The following is a 27,212-nucleotide window of genomic DNA, read 5'->3' on the forward strand; positions in this document are numbered from 1 at the left end:
TTTATCCACTGAACTATCAGCCCAGCCCTTTACCTCTTTTTGAGTTCAAGTTATACATGATTGTCTGGTTAGTCCTTTGTACATTTACAGGGCATCTCCTGCCCATTGTCTGTCTGGAAGAGCCTGAGAAGTAGCTGTAAAAAGGCCAGTGAGTAATCCATTGTCAAGCAGATAAATATATACTTTTAATTCTTGTCTCACATTACATCCCGACCATTTTTCCTTTCTTCCTCCTCCCACTCCCTCCCTCCCAATTCCCCTCTCCCCCAGATTCACTTCATCCTCTGTTTCAGAAAAGGGCAGGTCTCCCAGGGATATCAACCAAACATGGCGTATCAGGTTGCAATAAGACCAGGCACCTCCCCTTGTATTAAGACTGGACAAGGCAACACAGTAGGAGGGAAGGGTCCCAAGGGAAGGCAAAGGAGTCAGGACCCCCTGTGAGGAGTCCCTTAAGAACACCAAGCTACACAACTGTACATGCAGAGGACCTAGGTAGACCCATACAGGCTCCCTGGTTGTTGGTTCAGTCTCTATGATCCCTATGAGCCCAGGTTAGTTGATTCTGTGCGTTTTCTTGTGGCGTCCTTGACCCCTTTGGCTCCTACAATCCTTCCTCCCCCGCTTCTGTGGGGTTCCCTGAGCTCTTCCTAATGTTTGGCTGTGTGTCTCTGCATCTGCTCCCATCAGTTATCCGGCAGATATTTTAAGTCGAAGTTGCTTACCTGGGCTCCTTCGGTCAAAGGCATTCATTCACCCCCCCCCCCATTCTGTTGTCTGCTGAGGACAGACTTACACAGTGCTCAGGTATCCTCTCTGGAGCCTCTACCGGTTGGCATTAGTTCTCCTCAGATATACAGAAAATGGTTCTCTTCTCCGAGCAGTCTGAAATACCATTCTAAATTTTCACTTGTTGATTCTGATTTTTTTGAGACAGGGTCTCACTATGTAATCAGCCAGGTTGGCCTGGAACTCACAGACGGTTGCTTGCCTCTGTCTCCGTTAGCCAGGTCTCTCCACTCATTGCTCAGGGAGCTTGCATGAGTTCCCTGCTGTGTGTTGGTAGGAAGGACGGAGGATGGAGGACAGAGGGAGCCCCAGCCTGCAGAGCTCCAGCTGCCCGGGGAGGCAGACTGCGAAAAGCGCTGCTCAGGGCTCTGTGCACAGCCTACCGCTTGCTCCTTTTCCAGCACATTCTACAAATGTGCCCCTCCTGCAGTGCTCTCTTGAAAGTAATCCCCCAGTTGTCTGTGGCATGGGTGCTCCTCGGGATGGGTTTGCAGTGGCACCCCTGTTTTCAGCCCAGCTGCAGCCCTACTTCACGGTGCAGCTCCTGTAGCCGAGGTTTTTTTTTTTTTTTATTATTTTTAGCTCCTGAAATTGTGCTGATTTCTTTTCCCTGCTTTGTCTTTCCTGTTGTTTTCATTTCGGTGGAATTGTACATTCAGAACAAATGAACAGAACCGTCCCGTGGGTTTAGGGTAGTCTCTAAACAGGGAGCTTCTCAGGGTCGTTCTTAATACTCTGCCAGGACTTAGCTTTTGCACCTCATGTTGATGCTCTCGTTGAGTTTTTAAAATTACCTTGATTTTTGTTGTTTTGTTTCTCAAGACAGGGTTTCTCAGTGTAACACTGGCTGTCTTGGAACTCACTCTGTAGACCAGGCTGGACTCAAATTCACAAAGATCTGCCTGCCTCTGCCTCCCAAGTGCTAGGATTAAAGGCGTGTGCCACCACCGCCCACCCAACTTACTTTGATTTTTAATAGACTACATTTATATAATTTTTTGAAGATCTAAGATACTTAAGTATGCATTGAAAAGCCTTCCTTCTGCCTTTTCTCCCTGCCACACCCTAGAGGTATCAACTTTAACTCATTTCTTGTATGGTCTCAAACTCTTCTTCATAGTAGGTTCAAACAAGAACATTTATCTCCTCTTTTTATACAAGAGCTGGTAATTACAGATTGCTATGGGTGTGTAAAGAATGCTCACTGTTCCTCAGCACTCCATCCTCCACTATAGAGGTGGTTCACGGTGTACCTAACCTGCCCCTACTGATGCATACTAACTGACCCCTAGTCTCTGCATGGCAAATCGCCTGCTAGAGATAGCTTTTAAAAATTGTCATCATCCTCATGATTTTGAAGTACAGTGTCAGTATGTAAACTTGGCTAGCCTGGAACTTGCTGGCCAGGCTGGCCTCAAATTCATAAAGATCACCTGCTTCTGCTGGGATTAAAGGTATGTGCTACCACATCTAGCTGGAGTAGATATATACTGTGAAGATGAATTCTCTAATGTAATTGGTGGTGTGAAGGGCTAATGGCTTGAGCCCAAATATAAGAAGCTAGATTTCGCCAGGAGGTGGTGGCACACACCTTTAATCCCAGCACTTGGGAGGCTAAGGTAGGCAGATCTCTGTGAGTTCGAGGCCAGCCTGGTCTTCAGAGTGAGTTCCAGGAAAGGTACTAAAACTACACAGAAAAACCCTGTCTCGAAAAACAAAAAAAAAGGGGGTGTGGGGGGAGCTAGATTTCATGGAACTGGTGTCTGGCTGGTGATTTCCCAAAGCTTGAATTAGCCACCAGTACCATCTTTACCATCTTGTTATAGGATGTGGGGGTCACAACTTGTGTCCCAAGTCAGATCTGACCTCCCATTCTCATGAGCCAAATCAAAAGTGCAAAGCAACTGGGTATAATAGCACACACCTTTAATCCCAGCACTTGGGAGGCAGAGGCAGGTGGATCTCTGTGAATTTGAAGCCAACCTGGTCTACATAGTGAGACCCTGTCTTGAAAAATAAATAAATAAGTAGAAAGCAGAAAAGGGAGTTTTGTTTTTTGTTTTTGTTTTTGTTTTTTTCAATGTGGTCCCATTGGGAAGAGGGACAGAGGGATCCAGCAAACCCCCAAGTCCATCTTTGGGGTCCTGATGTGAGGTGGATGTTTGAATAGAGAGCCACTGGATACTCATAAGCCATCCTGGTCAAGGTGTGGTCCTGCCCATTACTGACCCATCGTCATCCGAGCTTCAGTCTCCATTGTAGAACTGTGTGAAATCTCTTTCAGGGAGACCAGGTCCCCCTCCAGCTGGTACCCTTTCCTCTTCCCAGCGTGAGATTCCAGAGTTCTCGTTTCTTTGGGGTCCATTGTTTCAAAGCTGATAGTCAGACTGAGAGACTCAAGTATCTCTTTAGAAATCTTCACCTGCCAGACCTGTTAAAGTCTGACACTGGTAAACGTGGACCACAGGCTTTGCCACTTCTGTTTCTCAAGATCAGTGAGACAGAGGCTACCAGGGCAGCTCAGTCCGCAGAGCCAACCTGGGCTCTGAACCCAGCTTCTGCTTCTGTGGGGTTGGGAGGTGGCAAGTCCTGCTGTGTGAGCCGCCTTGCTCTCTGATTAATTCTCCAGCCCCGACTGCTGGAACTCTGATATGTTCCCTGCTGTAGGCACTCGCAGGCAGGGAACAATGGCTGTCTTTTCACATTTGTCAAACAAAGGGTTTTTTCAAAGCTGCAGTTAAGGTGCTTTGGCAAAGGTGCTTGGCAATAAAGCAGCAGGGATCTTATGTCACCAGCAGGGATCTTATGTCACCAGCCATCTCATCCTGGGCAGGAAGTGGGTACCTGGGAGCCTTCCCTCCACATAGCACCAGGAGCTACAGACACCAGCCTGTGGTTCTCCGTGGGGGAAACAGGCTCCTAAAAGACCAGGCAGCTGCTGAGGTTTGCAGCTAGTGAGTGATGGAGTAGATGAGGGCTCTGGGGGCGCCCGCCATGTCTGTTCTGAGCCTCGAGAGTATCGCCAAGATTCTGGCAGGGTGTAAGCTCAATGGTCACCCCCACCCCCTTCACAGCTTCTTTCTGCTCAGCCAGGTTTGGTTTTGCCCAGCCCTCTGACTCCACTCCTTCCTCCTCCTATGCCCTGCCAGGGCGTGGCACAGAACAGGGCATCCAGCTTCTCCAGAGGGCACTCTGCACCACTGCGCTTTGTTCTCACCTGGCGATCCCTTGACAAGGCTAGCAAGCCCTCCAGCTGCTGGGGAAAGTGAGATTTCCTGAGCTGTCTTAGAAAGCTGTAGCTAACAGCCACCATGCGCACGGATGTCTGCTAAGTACCTCGCGGCTGCTTTCAGGGGAGATGGGCAGGGCGATCCCTTTCAGGCCAGGACTCTTCCTCCAGGTCCCGTGTGTAAGAGGCCTGGGTGTGGGAGCTAGCTACGTGTGCAGGGGGCTGGATTCTGTAAGGGCTCTTGAGGCCCCAGGGCTTGCTCTGAGCGCTGCCTGTTTTTTTTTGGTCTTCCAGTCCACAGCCGCCACAGCCCCAGGTCCCCGAGACTCCCTGGGCAGATGAGGGCGGCTCCGTTTATCACCTGACCGATGAAGACTTTGACCAGTTTGTGAAGGAGCACTCCTCTGTCCTCGTCATGTTCCACGCCCCATGTGAGTGGAACTCTGCTGCCCCTACCTCCCCCTTTCCTCAGAATAGGACACACCGCCCTGGGACTCTTTGGACAGGGGACTTAGTGGGAACTGGCACGGGGCCTGTCCTCAGCGCATGCGCCTGCCTTGTGTCTCCATCGGAACTGCACAGAGGCCCCGATCGGGCCACACGTGTTCCTCGGGAGCACTCAGTGAAGCTCCAGCCTGAGTGTCCTCCAAGCTAGCAGGGGCTGAGGAGTCGGACCGGGTTCTGGCTAGAGCAGTACTGGTCCTCCTTACCTAGGGTGGGAACCATATGGAGAGAGGGTCTGCCTTTGCTCGGTAGCTGAGCAGGCAGTGAGGCCAGCATCTAGAGTGCCACCCTGAGAATCACAGCCCCTGATGCTCTCCAGAGTGGCTGGAAGGTATATAGCTTAGAATCTTTCAGAGCCCGTGTCCTCTCTGCACTGTGGAAACAGAAGGTTGATGATGAGGCTTCATTCAGGAGGAGAGGGCTGTCCTGGGAGGGAGAGCAAGGTCACGTGGGAGCAAAAGATGGCAGCCCTGCGTGGAGCTTCCAGGGGCTTCTGGGAAGGGCTGGCCACTCCCAATTGGAGATGAGCTGCGTGGCCTGGGACAAGATCTGCGCATGTGCTGCCCTCTGTGCTCGTAGCCTCCTGCCAGTTTGCTGAGTGATGATGAAGGGAAAAAAAAGCAAGAATGCCGTCCTTCACAGATGACTACCCGAAGCCGGGTGTCACAGTGTGTGAGAGGGAAAGAAGATGCAGAGCCATAGAGACACACTCCACGAGGAGGGGGTGCACAACTGATTAAGCCTGTCAGCGGAAGGTCCTTACGCTAACAGAGTGGCTCCAGAAGGGTCATCTCCCATCTCACCCGCGGTGCCCCTGAGTGAGTTGATTGGCACCGCCTTGCAAACAAGATTGGCACAGATTGCCCATTGCTTTCGAGTCTTATGCTGCTCCAGTCTTTGGTGGCCACTCGGTGGGGGTGGGGGTGGGGTACAAGGTCTAGCTTGACCCCTTGGGGAGCTGCTACTATGAATTCCCCTAACTTTTTTTTTTCCTGAAAAAGAGCTGAATTCTTGGGAATCCAGAGGAAAAGCACTTCCTATGTTTTGTTTCTAGTTCTAGAAAACAGACAGAGTTCAAAAACATATTTTTTTTTTCAAAGACTCTTCAGACTTGTGGTTACGACCTGCTGATTACGGACAGTGTCAGAAGAGCAGAGCAAGGTGGCACACGTCTGTGATGCCAGCCCTGTGGGTGAGAGAACCACTGTGAGTTTGAGGCCAGCCCAGGCTACAGAGTGAGACCTTATCTCACAAACAAAGCAAAGATGGTTAATGCCAGGGCCTGTGGAGTGTGGCGTTCTCCAGGTCTGGGGGTGGTGGGTCTTACTTATGGGTGTCCCCAAGGTTAGCGATACCTTACAGAGGCCCACCGCCTGGACAGCGGGCAACACTGTACCCACCATCACCCACCTCCAAGCTAAACTATGCTTTCCTGGTCCATCTCAGAGTTGTGGATAGAAGCCAGTCTTGCAGGAAGTTATTATGTTGGATCCAGAGCCGAAGTCACCCTGCTTGCATCCCCATCCCGGCTGTAGAGGCGGATGCTGGCGGATGCCCGGCACGTGCTCCTTCAGGAGTGCTCCCTCACGCCCTGTCCGTGTATGTGCCGGCATGTGTTTATCCCCGCTTTCCTGCAGAGGGAGGGGTCCAAGCAAGAGCATGAGGTTCACTTCCGGATGAACTGCCTGCGGATGTCCCCTTAGATGGCAGTGGTTCCACTCCAAATGCTGTGCTCTCTAGACCCTCTGTCCTGGAAGGGTTGAAGTCTCATGGTGTAAAGGGGAACCAGAGCTCAGGGTAGGATCCACAGGAGCACTGTTAGTTGCTTAGATTTGTACTTCGAGCCAGAGTGCTCCCCATACCCCGTCAAGAGTCTAGAGGCCTGCAGAGCAAGAGAGGTGAATCCTGAAAGTCATTTCAGGTGTCGGTCCCAGGCCATGTAGAGAGTGGCTGGGAAATAGACCCCCTTGAAGATTAAGGAAAAGGAAATTGGAATCCGTCAGCATAGCAAACCATGACTCTGCTGAGGATTGCTGGCCATGCTTGACTTGGTTCCTGGGCAGGGTTATGGGATCAGAGTGCGAGCGCACCTTTCTTTTAGAGAACCATTCGACAGGTGAATTGCTGTTCTGCCTGTGATAGGGAGAGCAGGACAGGATGGTGCCACCTGGGGGAAACATCCTCATCCTGCCTTGTCTGGGCCTGGCTGGAGAGCATATACTTAGTTGTAATGAGTAACTAAAAACCAAGTTACAAGCATCAAGGCAGACCTTCAGAGTTGCCAGGTTTGTAACTGAGTAAAGAATATCACCTCCTGCCCACGTGTGATCAAATACATCTGGTGCAGATGGGTCAAAAAACTTGTTTAGGGGAGTGAAAACTTGTTATCTCCCACAAACAATAGCTGCCAGCATTTCAGGAACTATCTGTCCTTGGGCAAGGGGCTTGCAGATCAGAGGCATTTTTGTTTCATGGATCACTAAGGCATAGTAATTAAAACTTAAAATGTAACTTTGGCTCTCATAGTATATGATCAGTCCTCTGTCGTCACACTGACCTTGAAACCTCTTTGGGTCCCCTTCTTTAGCTTCTTTTTGCCTCAGCTTGCCCAGTTTTCCTTCGCTCTCTCCCAGTAAGCCATACACTGTCTGGTACAGCTGATGCCTGGGTCGTCTTTGGATGTCTTAAGTATAGGCCTCACCTATTGAGACCCTCTGCATAGACTAGCTGCAGTCACCTGGTTTATAACCATATTTGTCCCCTGGGCCTTGCTCTCCAGGAGCTAGGCTGGCCTCCTGGGGAGGACAGTGCCAATGTCAGTAAAGGGCTGAGAAAGAGAGAGAGGTGTGGGCGCATGGGCTCTGTTGTGTGCGGCGGAGCCTGGCTTTGCAGCCCTGGAATGGCCTCTCCTCCTCTGTCAGCTAAGCCTTGTGCCTGACCTCCCTCTGGTCCTCCGTGAGGGGCTTGGCATGAATGCTGCATCATGGGAGACTGTAGCTCTAGGACCATTCCAGCCCCTCAGGGAACAGAAACAGGGTCTGTAAAAAGCATGTCCGCAGGTACTGGCTATTGCCACTCTGGTACCTTTTTTTTGTTTCTGCCACATAACGTGCAAGAAATCAGATGACTGTCACTCACTTTCTCTTGCTGATGTTTTTCTCCTTCCTTCCTTCTTTTCTTTCCTTTTCTTCTTTTCTTAAATTTTTGTATTTGACCTACGTGGCTTTGTGAGGGAGTCGAACTCACTGGAACTTGAATTACAGACAGTTGTAAGCTGCCATGTAGTTGCTAGAAATTGAACCCGGGTCCTCTGGAAGAGCAGCCAGTGCTCTTAACTTCTGAGCCATCTCTCCAGCCCTCCTCCTCCTCTCCTCCTCTCCTCCTCCTCCTCCTCTCCTCTTCTTCTTCTTCTTCTTCTTCTTTTTTTTAAAGACAGGCCCAAGCTAGTCTCAAACCTCATGTAGCCAAGGATGACCTTGACTTCTCATCTCCTATCTCCATCTGTCAGTGCTGACGTTCCAGCATAGGCTACCATGCCCAGTTTACAGTTCTAGAGGTCAAACCCAGGCTTTGTGTGCCAGTCAAGCACGCCCAGGTGAGCCCCATCTCCCGGCCTCTTGTTGGTTTCTCTGCCTCTCTGGAATGCCCGGAGGAGAGTACCACCACTGTATGGAGAAATATACATGACCGAGAAAAAGCAAAACTACCTCCAGTCCATTTCAGAGGTGGCCATTTGGATGCCATTTGATGCCATTTGGAGGCATCATTTTACTCATACTTGCCCTTTCCTTTTTTTTTTTTTTTTTTCCTTCTTTTTAAAATAAAAATTTTATATTTATTTTATATGTATGTTTTGCCTGCATGTATGTGTGTGCATTATAGCATGCCTGATACCTGGGGAGGCCAGAAGAAGATGTTGGATCCCCTGATACTGGAGTTATAGACAGTTGTGAGCCACCATGTGGGTTCTGGGGACTAACCCTGGGTCCTCTGCAAGGACAGCGGGTGGTCTTCACCTAGTCCATGGCCCCAGTCCCCTTTCCCTTGCTCTTAATGTCTTTAAGTGAGCATGTAGTAAAACTGGCCTTCTTGTCGGCATGTGTATAGATTTGTGCAACCATCATGCCCTAAAGCCTGCTGCTTTTCTAATTATACAAATAATTTCAGAATAAATAAGATTGTTGTTAGCAATGCATAGTTCAAGGGCTGGGTAAGAATCCAGTGGAAAGAGTGGGAAGCCCCCTCTCCCAGGCCCACCGTCCACCCCAGGGTTGGACACTACGGATGTCAGCATCTACGTTTCTTTCTGCAGTACTTCGTCTACATATGGGAATTTTCTTTCCTCCTCGTCTCCTCCTCCCCTCCTCCCCTCCTCTCCCTCCTCTCCCTCCACCTTCTCCTATTTTAATATGAACAGGGACATTCTTCATCCATTTTCCTATGATTTGATTTTTCACTCAGCAGTAGGTTCTGATGCTTTCACGTCGATATAAGTGTTGACATATAAATCTAACTACTGCGTAGTGTGTTATAATTTGAATATGCCATTACTTTGAAACAAATCCCCCGCTGATAGACATTTGTCCTCAGTTTTTCACTATTCAAACAGTACAGGAAACATTTCTAGACATATATTGGGAGCCGTATCTAAAAGTTTAGGATTAATTGCCAACGTGAACTTACCTGCCATGGATGGTCTTGTTGTTTTGGAACTTCTCTAGGTAACCCAGAAATTTTCCATGTGTTGCAGAGTCAGTACCCTGGCAACCTTGGTGTTACGGTTTGTGGTAGCTGGAATGAGAATGGTCTCTGTAGGCCCAGATGTGGTCAGCATGGTCCTCGGTTGGTAGGTTCAGGAGGTGTGGCCTTGCTAGAGGAAGTATGTCACTGGAGGTGGGGCTTTGAGGTTTTAAAAGCCACTCACCGCTCCCAGTGTGCTCTTTGCTCCCTGCTTGTGGTTTGAAAGCCGAGCTCTCTACTGTGCGAGGTGCCATGCCTGCCTGCTGTCTCCCTTCCTCACCTTGATGGTGACGGACTCTGACCGTCTGGAACCGTAGCCCAAATAAACCCTTCCTTCTGTAAGTTGCCTTGGTCATGCTGTTTTATCACAGCAATAGAAAAGTAGCTAAGACATGGATTGTGTCTGAAATGTCCCTTACAACCTCATGTTTTGAATGCTTATTCCCTGTCCCGACCAGCGGGATCTTCAGCAGAGACCCTAGAAGGGGGAATGGCGAATGAAGGGACAAGAGACGCAAAGAATTGACAGCAAGACAGTATTCTGATCAAGCTGCAAAATTTTATTTTTCTCAGGTGGGTTTTATAGTAAGCAGACCAGGAAACTTTCTTTGGGAAAAGATCGGGGACTGTTGAGTTGCCAAGCAACCCAACCACAAGACATTGTTACTAGTGGTCACTGTAGCAGAAAGATAAGGAAATGCTAAATTATTTTCTAATAACTCAGGACTTGTCCAGGCATGTCAGAAGTTTCTGGTTAGGGGCTCAATACTGGACAACGGAAACTTAACTCAGGCAGGCAATATGCATGGCTCTTGAAATTGTCCTCGGCAATTCCCCAACTGTTGGCACTGTTTAGGGGAGGCTGTGGAGCCTTTAGGAGGTTGGGGTATAGCAGGCAGAAACAAGCCACTGCGGGTGAGCTTTTGAAAGTTACCATCAGGTCCTGCATCCTGGTCCATCATGATGTGAACGGCCTCCTTCCCACATTCCCACTGCCACCCGTGAAGGAGCTCAGCCACGCCTTCCCTGCCACAGTGGGCCAAAATTCTTAAAAACCATGAACCAAAAGAAATCTTCCCTCCTTAGGTTGTTTTCTTTCACACTCTGAGGTCATTGCTGCAGAAGTAAGGGGTGTACACAGATACCGTCAACTTTGCTTGTCTGCAGCTCTGCTTGCCTGCAGCTCTCCTTACACCAAAGAAAGAAAACATCCTTTCCTGCAGTAACCCGCTGCGTTAGCCAGCTTTCATCACTGAAAACATTCCTAAGAAAAACCAGATGAAATGAGGAGAGACTTATTTTTGGCTCACGGTTTCAGGGATTTTAGTCCACGGTCACTTAGCCCGGCTGCCTTTGGGCCTTTGTCAAAACGGAACATCATGGCAGGGTATACGTGGTGGAGGAGGCCACGGTAGTCTGAGAAAGCAGAGAAGGGAAGGGACTGTGCCCTTAAAGGGGAGAGTGGAAACCTCCAGGGACCTTCTTTCCCTCCAGCAGTTTCTACACCTCCCAACAACACCATGGGTTTGACACATGAGCTTTGAGGGGAGGCCCCTAATCAGACTCTTTGCCCACTTCCCTCTGGCCTTTTACCCAGAGCTCTGTCTGGTATTAGTCTTTATCTATTTGCGTGTTTCCCCCAACATCTCTGAAGCTCTCTTAGTCTCTAGCTTGCTTCAGCTTTGCTTGTGGGTGCTTCTCCTTGTCTTAAGCTTTGTGCTTAAGACATTGTAGCCACATTGTAGTAGTTACTGAGTAATTGCTATGGATCAGGAGTTACTTCTTGGGATATAATTACTTTGCTCATCTTTACAGCAAATCTTGTATCATTATTCCAGTTTTATAAAAAAAAAAAAAAAAAAAGGGTGGGGTAACCTACCGGCAGGCCTGCGAACTTGCCCAAGGTCATACGGCCAAACCAGTGCAGTCTGGATTAAAATCAACCCAAGCAGTCCTGGAAGCCATACCTCAGTGTGCGTTTCCCATCATCAGTTCCTGTTTTGCTGAGCAAATCCACCCCAGAATTGGTTTGCATTTCATTCTCTTCTTCTAAACTTTTTTTGTTTTTGTTTTTTGATGGTTTTTTGTGTGTGTGGGGGGGAGTGAAGGGACTTTACCTTCCTTTTTTTTTTTTTTAATCTATGCATCTTTTTCATTTACATTGTCCTATTGATGTTTTCTTATGTTACTAAAAACATCTTTTTGTGCATGCTTTTGATGGCCACATGATGTTCCATCATAGAATGGCACTGTAAATTGCTTAACCAGTGACATAATGTTGAAACTTTGAGTTGTTTACTGAATTTTCCATTATAAGTCGCACTGCCCGAGAACACGTCCATGCATGAATATTTATCCACATGTCAGATTATTTCCTCAGGATTGAAACCTGCAAATAAAATTTTAAAAGCTTGTTATCCACATTTTACAGTAACATAAAAGATGGGGAGACCTCTGCAGGATGAAGGGCTATGATAAATAGAAGTGTCCATCAGGGTGTGACTCAGTCCCAAGGGATCAGTGAGCCCGCTTTGGCCCTTGACGGAGCCCAGACATCAGCAACTCTACTGGCATTAGTGGGAAACCCTGTGAACTGAGCTACCAGGGAGTTTTACAGATGAATTTGACCTCCTGGAAGATTCGGCTTTCAGCATCCAGGGAAGGCCATGGCTAGTCTATAATACAGTTGTCAGTAGAGGTGAATTCAATATAATCCAGAGCAGGTTGGAGGGCTCTGGGGTGACAGAGGCCAGCATCCCTGGAGCCAGAGAAGAATGGGATAGAGGTGTTTGTGTCAGATCTCCATGGATCACAGAGTTAGCAGCTAGCACACTTACACCAATTAAAAAAAAAGAAAAAGAAACAAAAAAAAACAAAACACCCAACAAGGAAGTTGGGCCGTAAAACTTAATGGCCTGTCAAATCACAGTGAGGATACTAGCCACAGGCCAGATCCCTACTCCCCACATCTAAAGCTCCTGACTGTCCTGAGGAAGACATTACTCGGCCAGACCTTTCCCCTCCTCTGGGCCTTCATGGGCCTCTCATCATAAATTCTGTCTGAAGAAGTTTAGTGCCTAGCCTCGGCATCTCATTTGAAAAGCAGAGGATGCTAGAATGGACAACCTAATGATTTCTAGTGAGCTCTATCATAGGTCTGAGAAATGCTAGACCAACATCTAGAAGGCTGGTGATCTCTGAAGACAATTGTCAAGACTGGGAACAGTAGGGTGAGGCCCCTTTGGGTTAAGAGTAAGATTGGAATTTGAGCAGAAGCCTAAGAAGGGTTACATATAAACTGGGGTGGGGAGTGTTAGTATTTGAGGTGAGGAGGGAACGCATTCAAAGGTCCTGAGGTAGAAGTAAGCTTATGTGATAGGAGAGAAACTGTAGTGTGAAGGTCGGGAGAAAGTGAGCTGAGCCGAGGCTGATGGGCAGGTGGGAGCCAGATGGTGCTGGGCTTGTGGTGGTGATAAGAAGCTTAGATTTTAGTCTGCCACCTGTGGCGGAAAGCCCTTGGAAAGTTTTAAGCAAGGGGATGTGATATGATTTATACTGTGAAAAGAGACCCTAGCTGCTCATAAATATCAGGAGATAGCACTGATCCGTCACAAGGCAACCTAAAATTAAATGCCGTGGGAATATCTGAGTAAGAAGTATTTTATGACCAGAAGAAAAACAGCTCCATCAATAGAGCTGACGTGAGCTGGAAAGACTCAAAGTGGGGCCCAAAGCAGGGGTGGTGGTGGACCACAGGGGTAGTCTGGAGGGATGCTGTCCTCAACGAGGTCTTATCCATCAGGGTGGGGCTGTGATGAGGAGGGTGACCCTGAGGGGACTTACCATTTCATCTCCTAGAGCCACAAGTTCTGACTGTAAAAGGGACCCACTGATCTCTGTCATTTGTCTCGTGGGGCTGCTGGGATAGTTTTAAATGGTTGTGTACAGAAAACAAACTCCTCCTAACTCAGCCCCGAGAGACAAGGCTGGAAGTTACAGGAGAGAGCCGTGCATGTGAGCAGAAGAATCTAGAGGTTTTTAGCTATCTTCATGCCCAGCACAGACACTGTGGCTGATCACAGCCCCTCTGCCCAGTGAGCCAGTTCTCAGTCTCTGAGCCTGCCTCTGGCTCTGTTGATAGACGCTGGCAGGTGGTATTGAGTCCATTTTCCACCCCAGCGGGGCAGTGGCATCAAAGGACAGAAACCTGATAAAGGCGTGAAGGGAGTGTAAGGTGCATTCCCTCATCCTCAAGGACCCTGCCGCATCAGCTAGGACATTTAGAAAGAAGCAGTCATTTTCCGTTAGTAGGCTTTCCTGTTTTCCATCCACTGACCTCTGTGGCAATCCCGCTGTCCAGGCCCTACCAGCAGCATCACCCACATCGCGTTCAGGGGACAGAGTGTTGGGGGACCTTTTCTGAGCTAGCTTGTTTCTGGAAATGCAAGTTCAGGGCTCTGCGGCCGTTACTCCCTGCCTTCTCTCTAGGCCAGGCTGAATTCTGGGGTGACAGACCCAGCCCCCGACAGCAGGGGTGTCTCTGGACTTGCTTTTTTCCAAGGCTTCTTGTACAGGTGAACTCCCTCGGCCTCGGGCAGGAGAATGGAGTGGACTCTGAGCAGGGCATACATAGGAAGCATAGGGCTGGAGGTAGCCCTGTGCGGTCCCTGTAAGCACTGTAGAATGTCGTCATCCTGACCATAAACCCCAAAGGATTTCTTGCTCTCTTTTTAATTCAAGCCACTGCTTTTAAATCATAATGTGTTTCACACTAAGCCAATAGAACCTCGCATAGACCGTCCTCTTTTGCTTGTCTTGTAACATATCTTTGAGTATGGAAGGTTACCCGAGCCTGGGCATCTGTAGGGCCCCCCACCTTCCTCCACCCACCTCTTATGGGAAAGGGACCACTTCAGTCTCCTAACCATTTAGTCTGGGACATGAGTTCTTGGGGCCCAATGGCGAGACCTGGATGGGATCCCTTAGAAGTTGCTCATGAATTTGGAGGTAGATGCATCAGTGGGGAAGAACTTGTAGTGCAGTCTTCAGCACCCGAGACTCAGCCTCTAAGGCTGCCTCTTCTCCCTCCTACTGCGGAGACAGCTGTCTGGAAAGAGAGGCTAGCTTGGTGTCCCCAGCTGATTGCAGGCTGCACATTTCTAACTGGAGGGAGGTGCAGGGACAGGGAAATGGCACCGCCCACTCTGGATGCTCCAAGTATGCTCTATTAAAAGGGCTTCTGTGGTCATTCCTGGGGACCTGCTTGTAGTCTGAAGGTACAGATGTTAGTGTGAAAGGCGACCAACCTCCAGCCTGCCCCTTCCCTTTTAAACCTAATTCTTAGGGGGTGGGGGAAAGACAGATGGTTTGTAATGATGCGAAAATGCTTATTTCTGGAAAGTATGTTTTTATAATTCAAGATAATGATGGCTTTAACACTCTGGAGTTGATGGGGCTCTACTTAGATGAGGCCCAGTAGAGTCAGATGACCCCTACCCCATCCAGAAGCAGCCCCGGGGACAGTGCTCAGTGTCTCGGAGGAACCCTTGGGGACAATTTCTGGGTCAGTGGTCTTCCTTGCCTTTCCGCAGAACTCTGCACTGCTGAGTGAGGCCTGGGGACACCTGTGTTCTGAGGCTGTCTTTCCTCTGAAGACTGGGTCATTGTATTCCTGGTGCTTGCGTATTTGGTCCTTTCATCTGTCTGTGTCCTCAATGGTCTACCCAAGCCCCTGGTCACCTTTGTTCTCTTCAGATTAATTACGCCTGTTCATCTTGTTGCTGTTCAGTAACTATTTATTATGTCAGTTACATGATAGTCACTTTGCTTCATGTGGAAGCCCAGGGTAGAAAATTCCCAGGTCCTGCCTTGGAGGAGTCGGATTCTGAAATTAGAGTCCAGCAGTGAGCAGTTGAAAGAACAGCATCGAGGAAGGAGCCGTAGGGAGGCTCTTTCTCTGGTTCATCTCGTCAAAACATCCTGTGAACACTAAATTGTCCCAAGCCACGGGCCGTGGTCCTCTCTGTCTTCAGACTGGAAGAGCCCAGCGCCTGGAACCTTCTCTTCCTTCTGTGTTTTAACCCAGCAGGAGTGGGGAGCTCCCTAAGCAGAAGTTGCAGGGTCCCCATGTCTTTTTCTATTTTTCTTTTAAAGATTTATTTTATGTATACAGTGTTCTATCTGCACATATGCTTATAGGCCAGAAGAGGGCACCAGATCTCATTATAGATGGTTGTGAGCCACCATGTGGTTGCTGGGAATTGAACTCAGGACCTCTGGAAGAGCAGTCCGTGCTCTTAACCGCTGAGCCACCTCTCCAGCCCCCCATGTCCTTTTCTTGCCTGTCTGTTGGGTACTTTGGAGCCTCCAGGGGGAGGTTTGTGATATCTCTGCTCAAAGGCTGTTTGGGAAGAGCCAGCATGTGGGCATGACTGGCAGCTACTGCCTGGGCTGGAGGCCATCAGAGTCACTGTCCTTGACTGAGCCCTGTCCCCAGTGCTCTGCCTAGCAGCATGGTGTTTAGTTAGGATTCTATCAGGAAGCAGAATGGCGACTCTGGAGCCCCTCGTCCCTCCCCAGGGACAGGGTGACACTGGGCTGAAGTCTTCTGTCACTGTACCACCTGGAGCTGAGCTTCGCAGACACCCCCATCCTCGGCAAGGCCAGATGCAAGTAGGGAAGTCAGCTGAGTTGCTCAGGTGGCTTCTGGGAAGGGAAGATGTGCAAGGTCTTCTCTGATAATGGCGGCCTGTGGCTTTCTGTCTTCCTTCCTTTTTTGTCTTTATTTTTCCTAACAACCAGAATCCCACACAGTGAGCACACCCCCAAAAAGGCTGTCACTTCTCAGCAGGTTCCAAATCTCATTTATGTCAGGTCCCCATGCAACGGGGCCTCCCTTTGAGAGCATCTTTAGCTGTCAAGACTCCTCGCCACTCAGGCTCTTAGCATCCCAAGCCAGAAACCACTCCTTCAATGGAAATAAAAGAGCTCTCCGATCCCCTCACGTTACCCACCAAGTGTCTGGGATTTTTGTTGTTTGTTTGTTTGTTTCTGGTTTTTTTTTAATGTCTTTAATTTTTTGCATTTATTTATTTGTGTATGTGTGTGCATGTATGTATGCATATGTATGTGTTATAGCATATATGTGCTATGTGGAGGTCCAAGGACAGCTTGTAGAGGTTCGTTTTCTCCTGCTCCCATGTAGAGCCTAGGGATCCAATTGAAGTCATCAGGCTTGGCAGCAAGCGCCTTTACCCACTGAGCCCTCTCCCTGGCCCCTGTTTGCTTTTTAATATGTCAAATTCTGTTCTTCACGACATCTGGATGCATTCGTACGCCTGTAAGGAAAGGGAAGAGCAGGTTCTTAGCCCAAGGAAATGCCATTAGTTTGTAGGTCCTGTGCTGGTGCCTCATACCTTCTCCTGTGGGGATTCAGAACTTAACTTTTCCCATGTTTTGGCTTCTGTGGGTTCTTATTCCCATCCTGCAGCCCGGAGAAAGTGATTAGCAATTGCTAATAACACAGTACCAGGAGGTCTGTGCCATCATCTCCAGAGGGCTTCCCGCAGGATTGCTGGGGGTTGCGACACACCTCTGACTCGTCAGTCTCAAGCAGCCGTCCGCCATCGTCTTGGTGCTTCAGTTTCTCCACCTGTAAAATAGTGACCACGTCAGTGCCTACCGTGTAGGACTCACCTAAGGACAGGCAGCAGCCCTGCTCCATGGCCTAGCACCCCAGGACTGGACATGGGGTGCATGCGTTGTTTATATGGCACTCGTCTCTCAGTATCCAGGTTCCTGGGGTGATGTCAGCCAGTCTCAGGGAGGCAGCATGGGGACACCAGGGCCTCCAGGCCATGAAAACACCTTTCCTTGCATTCTCCCCGCAGGGTGTGGGCACTGTAAGAAGATGAAGCCAGAGTTTGAGAGTGCTGCTGAGGTCCTCAATGGAGACACTGAGGTGAGCTTCCTTTCCTGAGTCCTTACCACTCCCTCCAAAGAGTCGCTGGCTCCGAGAGTCATTGTGACTTTCTCTAAGTCCCAAAGTGGCTCTTCCTGTCCCTGGAGGCCTGCAGGACCTCCGTGTCCCCTAGCAAATACATCCTGGTCAGGCTGGTGGGCCCCTCCCAGGGACAGAATAGGACGGAAAGCCTAGGAGACCATGTTCCTGTGGCTGACTGGGGGACCTCTGCCTATTTCCCTCCTTTGCATGGGGCCTTGACTCTGAGGAGAAGGCCCTATTCTGCCCAGCGTGGTTGGTGAGGCAGATTCAGAAGCCTCCTCTTAGCCCGTCCCTAAGAAGAGAAGGATGTGCCAGGGTATCGTTGCTCCCTGGGATCTGTAAGCCCCGGAGATCCAGGCCCCTCCAGTTAGATCCTGGCGAGGCCTGGGGGAGAGCTGGGCTGGCAGCTGGGCTCCTCTCTCCAGCAGCACCACTTCTGAGGCTGTAATGCATGGTTGGCCTTTCCCCCATCCCAGAGCTCTGGTGTCCTTGCAGCTGTCGATGCCACTGTCAACGAGGCCCTGGCAGGAAGATTTCACATCTCGGCCTTTCCCACCCTGAAGTATTTTAAGAATGGAGAGCAGCAAGCAGTACCCACACTCAGGACCAAGAATCAGCTTATTGAGTGGATGCAGAAGTAAGTTTTTTTTGGCCTTGGATACTGGGTCCTAACTAACTAGCTGCCAGCCCCTGGAGATGGCCTTAAGGAAGAGAAGTTGTCTTAGCTGGGAAGAGACACCATGATCATGGCAACTCTTATAAAGGAAAACATTTCATTGGGGCTGGCTTACAGTTCAGAGGTTTAGTCCATTATCATCACGGCGGGAAGCATGGCGGCACGCAGGGAACATGATGCTGGAGAGGGAACTGAGAGTTCCACATCTGGATCAGCAGGCAGCAGGAAGAGAAGAGAGACACTGGGCCTGGCTTGAGTTTCTGAAACCCCAAAGCCCACCCCCAATGACACACTTCCTCCAACAAGGCCACAGATCCTAATCCTTTCAAATAATGCCATTCCCTATGAGCCTGTGGGGGCCATTTTTCATTCAGACCACCACAGAAGTGAACTGTATGCACCCTTGTCCTCGAATTGGGGCCCAAGGAGCCAAGAAAGGTGACTCCCTAAATCTAAAGTCACTTTCCAGTGTGGGTCCAAAGGCAACAGTCACCGTTCTGGATGTTCCATCAGCTTCAGTGAGTGTTTGCCTTCTCTGCCCCAGGTTTCATCATCTGTGAATACAGGAAGGGCACACTAGCTTGTCATCCCAGAACCACGTATTGGTGGTCAACTGGATGTCTTGGAGTGTCCGCAGTGCTGACTGCCAGGATTCAGGATTGGGGACAAAGATTTCTCAGAGCCCCTCAGCCTGTGCATTAGTTTTCTAGACTTCCATAACAAAGCATGAGAGTCTAGTTGGCATGTCAGAAGTGGCAATTCAAGATGTTGGTGGGGTTGGTTATTGGAAGGCCTTTCCTTGGCATGCATATATACATCTGTTGCTGTGATAAAATATCTCAACAAGATTAACTTGGCAGGAGAAAGGATTGTTTAGCTTATCATCCCAGGTTCCAGTCCCTCACTGTAGCAAGGTCAAGGTAGGATCTCAAAGCATCAGGATGCATCATTCACAGTCAAGAACAGAGCGAGGAACCTGAGTTTGCCTTACTTCCTCTGCTCTGTATAGTCTAGGGCCCGACGCTAAGGAATAGTGCTGCCCGTTTTCAGGCTGGGTCTTCCCACATCAACCTGGGTGATCAGGACAGTCCCACAGACAGGCCCCCAGGTCAACGTGATAGACTTATCGAGACTCTTCCCAGGTGATTCTAGGTTGTGACAAGTTGACAAAACTAACCACCGTGGTGGCCATCTCCTGCCTGTCTTCATATACTCTTTCTTCTGTGTGTGGCACTGTAACCTCACCTCCAGTTACAAGAACACCAGGCATACCGTATGAAGGACCCATTGTAGTGACCTCACCTTAATGGCCTCCACATACAGTCACTGTCTGAAGTCCTGGGGAATAAGGGCTTCCAGTGTGAATCTGGGGGCACAATTTAGCCCATGCCACAGCAAATACAGAGAGCCTGAGAGGTTCTGTCATTGTTGACCCAAAGACCCAGAGGAATTTGAACCTCAGTTATTGGGATTCCCTTCCATGAATGGAGGAAGTTGGCCTGTGATGCTGATGCCCTGAGACAAGGAGCAACCTCTGGCCACGCCAGAGAAGCAAGAACTATTATCAGAACCATGTTGCTGCAGCCTGGCCCTGCCTTCCACTGCCCTCCAGGGCCCATACAGAACTTTAATATTCAAGGACGTGTCCTCATTTCACCAAAAGGAGGGAAAAGGAAATGAAAGAAACCATTTTCTGGCCTTCACAGAGGTCCCCGATACATGAGCTAATGATGCCCGTGTGCGAGGCAAGACTTGGAACAACAGGAAAGTGGGCAGATTAGCAGTAGCTGGATTGAGGTTCTTTCTTGCAGCATTGATCCTCAAATCTGGATGTGCATCCAGTACACACCAGATGTGGCAAGTGTATGTTAACACACACAGATTCTGAAACTCTTACTCCTGAAGCTTGAACTCAGAGGATGTGGATGGAGCTCCCAGCCATGGTGTTTGGAGAAACCCTGGTCTGTAGAATAGGAGCGCAGATAGCATGAGACCCAGGAGATGCCTCTTGTAAGAAGAAAAGAAAGTGGCAAGGTTCCACCCTCAGCTGCTGCTCCCATTTTTCTCTGCTCGCCAGGAGAGGAGCCTGATAGCCATGCCGCCATGCTGGAGGGGGTGGTCTGGTTTTGAAGGAGGCGAAGAGTTCAGTTTCCCTTCTGGTTTCTGAAGCAGGCGGCTCATCATGCCTGCTGTCCCAGTCTTGCTCAGGAAGGCAGTAGATTCAGGGCCCACACATGGTAGATAAGTGTTCTACCCCTGAACCAAATCCCAAACCCAGTTTAACTGTGCCTCTTTTTTTTGTTTGTTTGTTTGTTTGGTTTTGTTTTTTGAGACAGGGTTTCTCTGTGTAGCTTTGCGCCTTTCCTGGAACTCACTTGGTAGCCCAGGCTGGCCTCGAACTCACAGAGATCCGCCTGCCTCTGCCTCCCGAGTGCTGGGATTAAAGGCGTGCGCCACCACCGCCCGGCAAACTGTGCCTCTTTTCATCCACAAATCCTACTGAGGCCAGGATTTTTATTCCTATTTCATTGGGAAGGCATTGAAGTTCAGAGAGATTAGGGTCGCCACCCAGAGACAAGCAATAGCTCTTTGAGGCATTTAGAAGAGAGCCTTCCAGTGTCAGGACAGCAGGTGATTATGGTATGGAAGGTGGAGGGGTCTCATCCAGAAGCAGGGCAAGCAGATGGTGCCAGGCAAGGAACATGGTGTTCACTGCTGGGTGTAGAGGTGGCCACGGCCCAGCTTGCTGAGATGTGCCTGCCTGTGTACAGCCAGTGGAACAGCCTTCATGGGCTGGGCAAGCAGAAAGGACAAGTTGGTGCCATCCACCATGTAGCCAGGGGACTTAGAGCATCGAGAAAAGGGGAGGGTTGGTCTTGGTCACCGGCACAGGGGTACCGTGGCCAGCATTGAGAATTTGGGGGAGGAACAGGGACTAGAGAGAAAAATAAAACATGTTCCCAGTCTTGGGGGGGTTGAGGTAAGAGTGAGGCCTCTGACTGGAAACAGGCTAGGATGAGAGGCAAAGTTCATGGTATCCACAGCCACGGGAGGCCCTGAAGATCCTGGGAGTCACATAAGGTCTCGCGAGAATTGCAGAGGCTCGGAATAGAACCGGAGGAAGAGGAGGCTGTGGGAGACATGGCACACTGATGTTAGGAGGTACTATTAGAGGGCTCGTGAAAAGTGACAGAGAGGCCCCATGCCACTCTTAACTGAGTCCTGGGATGGCGGTTCAGGGTTGTGGCGGAAATGTAGTGGGAGGGGGCGTATGCGGCAGCTTGGTACAGCCTTACTTGCCAAGAGACAGGGGTTGCAAGGAGGAAGACAGGCTTCTGAAAGACCTGGAGCTGGATGTGTTGACATTTGCCTGTAGTCCAAGCACTCAGAAGGCTGAATCCAGAGAATAACACGTTCTAGGCTAGCCTGGGCTACATGACAAGATGTGGTCTCAAAAATAGATAAGACTCATCATTAGTCCGCTTTCCCTTACTGTAATAAATCCCTGAGACAATCAACTTACAAAGAGGAAGTTGGTCTTGCCTCAGTTTGGAAGTGTCGTTTTATGATTACCTGGCAGTGATCGAAAACAAACTTCCCACTGTACCCCACCTTGGTTTCCACTACCTCCTGACAGGCTTTTCGGGGGACATTCAGATCTGAACTACCGCAAGCTTTATCCTGTTGTGAGGCAGAATGGGATGGGAGACAGCGGAGAAGCAGAAACTGGAAAATGGCTGACATTTATCCAGTGCCCGCCGTTCATGAGCACGTCCAGCTTCTCTAGGCTGGACCAAGCAGGAGCTGCGTGTACACTCGGTGTCCTTCCTTACCACCCGGGTACCGTTCTCTCATGTAACAGAAAAGCAAACAGAGACTCAGAGGGGTTTGGTCACTTTCCTTAAAGTCACAGGTCTCACAAGTAATCTGGACTGGAGCCCGGGCCTCCCTCACTTGGCCGGCCGCGCTCTGTGCCAGAACAAACACTTCAGAGAAGATGATGGAAGGTCACTCAGTGACTCCCTAGGAGGCAGGCAGGAAGGGCCAGGGGGCCAGGTGGAGGAGGTTCTGTGCCTTCCGAAGTGATGGTGACCCACACCAGGGGGTGCCTGTGTTCAGATGGGGCCGCGTCTCCCACCTCTTCATGGATGGTACGGATTTGTTGGTGTTTGAGCTGAGGTTTTAAAATGAAATCCCAGAAGAAATGCAAAGTTGTTTGTTCGTTTATGTGGGGTGGGGTTTGCACCTGTCTGTCAGCAGTTCCTCATGTTTGTCCCCCCCCCCAACCTCTGCAGCCCTGAGGCTCCCCCACCTCCAGAGCCCACGTGGGAAGAACAACAGACAAGTGTATTACATCTGATGGGGGATAACTTCCGGGAGACCCTGAAGAAGAAGAAGCACACCTTGGTCATGTTCTACGCCCCCTGTAAGTAGCTTGTGTTCATGAGGAGGGAGGTGAGAGGGCTCGGCCCCACCCCATCCAAAAGAGCCCCTTCCCCAGGGACCAGGACACCCACTGGTTGACCCTGAAACCAAGCGTACCTGAAGCAGGACTCCCAATTCTGCTTCCCAAAGGCTGAGAGGGCCTGGAAAATGCATTGGTTCCTTCTGTCGGCCCCCATCAGGTTCTTGCCCTCATTGGGAATGTCTTTCTCTTCTCAAGCCTACAGGCTCTGTACGTGGTGGGAACCAGTCGCCTGGGTCTCTGGGTTTTTCCATCCTGCCTGTACTCCCCCTGTATGCCTGCCCGACACCCCCCCACACACACACACACCGCGCCCCACCACACACACACACACACACACACACACACACACACACACACACACACCGCCTCACCACACACACACACACACACACACACACACACACACACACACACACACACCGCCTCACCACACACACACACACACACACACACACACACACACACTCAATTCCTTCCACTCTCCTCCTAGTCTTCCTCCCGGCACTGCCCTTTCTTTCAAGGCCCGAGAGCTCCCTCCACTGACCTTTCGCACAGGCTTTGATCTGTCTGAGTCTGACACCATGTTGTAGGAAAGGCACATTTCACCTGCAAGCTCCATGATTCTCATTCTAATCAGAGTACACGTTGAGGAAGGGCCATGTCTGCTAAGGGCGGTGTGGGTGACCTCGGGGTTCTGTGCGTCCCCGTTTTGAAGCTGTTAATGGACACTTAGAGGGAAAGCATCTTAGCATGCCCCACCCTTCCCTTGCCCTTCTCAGTCTCTCCCCCAGGTTACAGCCTGGCTTAATGGAGTGAGGATAATAAAAGTCTCTGTCTACAGAGAAGCCAGGCACTCAGTCTAGTCGTAAACCCACTCAGTTGTGGCCGGCCCTCCTGTTTGCTCCGCTCCTGTCCCCACTGTGCAGTGTCAGTGGCCTGCAGTGTCTCTTGTTGTCACTATGACTGTCTGAGGGGCCCTAGTAGACCCTGACTTCAGACCCCATCCCTCAGGCAGCCAACACCCCCGGGCGACCTCCCTTCCCTGCACGCAGCCTTGGCCTCTTCTCAAGGGTTTGCTTTCAAAGATCCTTACTGAGTTCCTCAAAGACCTTGCCTGCCCCTTCAGAGCAAAAGAGGGTGAAGGGCTGAGACCCAGGATTTCTGTGGCTTGCTCCAGGCCCGTGGCAGGTCCTTCCCGCAGCCCAGGCAACTCTGTCTCTGCCACGGGCACAATTCGTCAGGAATGATCTCTGTGAGCATCCAGTAGGCTACTATCAGTTTGGTGACCAGCCACCAAAGCTTCACAAAGGCTAGACAAAATGCTTCCTGAGGAATGCCCCCTCTCTTTAGCCCAGGCCACCCCTCCTTCCTCACTGAGGGAATCTATGGTAGACACAAAGTCCTTACTGGCTACTAGAGCAGACAGGTTTCTGTGTCCACAGGGATCCTCCCAAACTGGCCAGTTGAGACTAGTCTGCCTCCCTTCTCCAGGCGGCACCCAGAATGTAGGAGAAGGAGCTATATCCCTGCCAGGCCTCAGGGGCTCCCTGTCTTCTCTGAAAGAACTCTCACACGCCAGGTCATGGCCACAGCAGTGCTATGGAATGATTCAGTTGCTGGTAAAGAGCTTACTCCTTATAGTTCCCCATCTCTTACTAGTTTTCTGTCTTCGGATTGTGCCCCGGTACTCCTGGGAGCTACATCCTTTTGGGGAGAGGCGGGGGACAGAATCTAAGAACAAAGAAGTCTGTCTTTCTGTGCTTTCTGATGGTAATATACTTACTTGTGAGCTACACACACACACACACACACACACACACACACACACACAACTTATTTATATATAAAGAATCCAAATACTGCAGAAATGTCAAGTACCAGATAAAATTCTAAAGTAAAAAGAAAAGGCTGGTCTATCACATCCGGCCTCCCTGCCGCTTTCCTTCTCCCCCAGATCTGCCTCCCCACACTTCTCTTTATACCCACACCTTCCTGCAAGATCTGATCATGGGAACTGCCCTTCCTAGACCAACTGAGCTCTTCCTCTAGGGTTGAGGTTTCCCAGCCCATCCTCCGGCTTTGCCTCTGTCCTCCCATTTCAGGGAGCCTAATGGGTTTTCTACTTCATAGAGGTAAAGCTCTGTTTTTTCACCCCCGAATTTTAAAAAGCCATGGCATGCTCTGGCCCACCCGATGCCTCCTAGAAACAGCCCATGCACTTTGTGCCGCCACCGCCGCCACCCCACCAGGTACCCATCTGCCATGCGCTCTCTTCAGATAATGAGACAATGAGATGCAAGAAGCCATGCGTCTGAGGCCTCGATATTTTAAAATTGACGGCGTGGGAACTTGCACCAGGCTGACAGTTGGCTTTTATGCTTTCAATAAGTGGAGCTTAAAAAGGGAGAATTAATAGTGAAACCGGATTGTGAGGCTTAGGGTGGATTATTTTCGGCCCACCCTGCGAGTGTGCTATTAGTAGGCCCGTGCCCTTCACAGGGCCTGTGGCTGCCCACGGGATGAGTCTGCCAATAGATTGTGCTCTTTAAATGTTTTGAAATTATGTAACACCACTCCTGTACTATGACATTTCCATGAATTTGAGCTTTGTGTCTCTGGTAGGCCAAATTAATGGTGTTACTTCTGATTGCCATTTTAGGTAGTTGAAAAGTCATCTGTCTTTTAGCTGCCACATGGGCTCATTTATTCCGAATTAGCCCATAACCATCCCAGGTCTCTTCTCTTCCTGCATCAGATGTTGGGAAATCCCTGAGTCCCTCCCCATCATCCCCCCTCTATTCTGGGGCCAGCTGGCTTGCTCCCCAAGTCTGGCCCTATGGGTGGTCCCACCCATCTCAGGAACCAACTCAGATGCTAAGTTCAGATTAAATTTGTAGCTTAGTCTTAATTTGGTTTCACAAAGCCCTTTGAAATGCCAGTCATCATTAGCTCATTCTAAAGAGGAGAAAGCGGAAGAGCAAAGCCATTTCCGTTGCCTGCAGAAGCAGCTCTGTCTACCTCCCCGAGCGGGATGGGCAGGCCTGTGTCAGGAAGCTGCTGCTGGACCCAGGTCTCCCAGGCAGGCATGGGACGCCTCCCACCTGTTTTCATCGGAATCGATGACCACGGTCAGGGTCAAAGCTGTCTATCCATGGCAGTTCTGTTCACTCATACCTGGTGAATGAATGTGAGAACGGGCGGGTTGGGGTTCTGATCTGTTCACCCTGAGGGAAAGGCCAATGTGGCCTGTGGCTTCCCCAGCTTCTGTGACTGAAAGAGGAAAATGGCCCACAAATAGGTCCCTGCACTTCTTTCCAGCAGGAGGGGGCTCAAAGTGATGCACAGACTAAGAAACAAGAACCACACGTGGAATGCCACGGCCTTTCCTCCACTCTATGGGCCTTTTCCCTGGGGCGGGGGCGGGGGGCGGCGGCTGTGATGACTCTGTAGCTCATCTTCCTCCCAGCCTCACTCAAGCTATCCTTTGTTGCCTTTAAGATTAAGATTATAGAAAGGAGGCCGGGCGGTGGTGGCGCACGCCTTTAATCCCAGCACTCGGGAGGCAGAGCCAGGTGGATCTCTGTGAGTTTGAGGCCAGCCTGGGCTACCAAGTGAGCTCCAGGAAAGGCGCAAAGCTACGCAGAGAAACCCTGTCTCGAAAAAACCAAAAAAAAAAAAAAGATTATAGAAAGGGATAAAGGGTGTTGATTAGCCATGAAGTAGAGAGGTGACCCGCCATCACCCTCAGGGCAAGAGAACAGCGTGATGGACTCAGGGAGTCCTGAGCACAGGTGGTCCTTCCCAAGTCCCTCTGCACTGTGGCTCCAGCTCCTCTGGTCCATTTCCAGGGCAGTCTCTGCACAACCCCATCACCACCTCCCTTTAGGCCGGATGGCAGATGAGAAGTTCTAGGGGGAGGGGGTGTCCCCAGACTCACTGGCATTGATTCCTGCAAAGCCCTGTGCCCGCAGACGAGATGTGGGAGACGTTTGGATGGCAAGGTTAACAACGGAACCCCGGCAGGGGGAGCGGGATGTGGGGTTCCTGGAAGGGACTATCGAGAGTTCCAGAGAGTGGCCCCAGCCCTGCCATCTTCAGGCCTGTGTGACACTCTGTCCCTTCTCACCCAGGGTGCCCGCACTGTAAGAAGGTCATCCCACACTTCACTGCCACAGCGGATGCCTTCAAAGATGACCGCAAGGTAAGGACGCTCCCCCTCTCGTTCCACCCCCCAGTTCGCTTGGCACTAATGCCTGCGCCTTTTCCCTGCCAGTTACGTTCTCCAACCCTATGTGCGGTTCTGCCCAGACCTGTAAGCAGGGTCATTCTCAGAAGCAGAGCATTCTTACTCTTCACCAGGCAGACAGGATGGATGTCTGCCGCAAAATCAACCAGAGGCGTAAACCGAACCATTTCAGCACTTCCGTGGAGGAAGGGTATAAAAGGAGCCATGTGTTCATTTTTCTTTAGTGCTCAAATATTTTTACAGTAGGATCGTAGTCATGCGTTACTTACATAATTAAAAATACAAATAACCCCCCCAGAAGCCAAATGGAGGAGGCTGCGGTGGGGGAGAACCAGACCATGCCAGAGGATCCACGTCCTGCCTAAGCTAAAGGCTCCTGCAACTGCCAGCTGATGAAGCATAAAATTAACAAGCTGGAGCTGCAGATTGGATTAGGGAGTGGGCGCCAGGCCTGTTCCTGCAGCAGGGGAACAGAGCCACCCCTGGTGAGGTGGGTATGTGGCCTTTGAAGCAGGGCCGGACCCCAGAACTCAGGGAATCCTCTCAACCTCCAGTCCT

The 27,212-nt window shown here is 50.2% G+C and overlaps 1 protein-coding gene across 1 annotated transcript in view; it reads left to right on the plus strand.

The window, feature by feature from the left end:
* Pdia5 (protein disulfide isomerase family A member 5) overlaps positions 1 to 27,212 on the plus strand; it is a 94,534-nt gene that overhangs the window by 61,317 nt on the left and 6,005 nt on the right. The window contains exons 11-15 of the mRNA XM_028886316.2: positions 4,313 to 4,449; positions 17,152 to 17,222; positions 17,741 to 17,901; positions 22,236 to 22,366; positions 26,539 to 26,609. Of these exons, the coding sequence (XP_028742149.2) occupies positions 4,313 to 4,449; positions 17,152 to 17,222; positions 17,741 to 17,901; positions 22,236 to 22,366; positions 26,539 to 26,609 (571 nt within the window). The remainder of the gene's footprint in view (positions 1 to 4,312; positions 4,450 to 17,151; positions 17,223 to 17,740; positions 17,902 to 22,235; positions 22,367 to 26,538; positions 26,610 to 27,212) is intronic.

The sequence above is a fragment of the Peromyscus leucopus genome, chromosome 12, assembly GCF_004664715.2.
Source record: "Peromyscus leucopus breed LL Stock chromosome 12, UCI_PerLeu_2.1, whole genome shotgun sequence".
Classification (NCBI taxonomy): Eukaryota; Metazoa; Chordata; class Mammalia; order Rodentia; family Cricetidae; genus Peromyscus; species Peromyscus leucopus.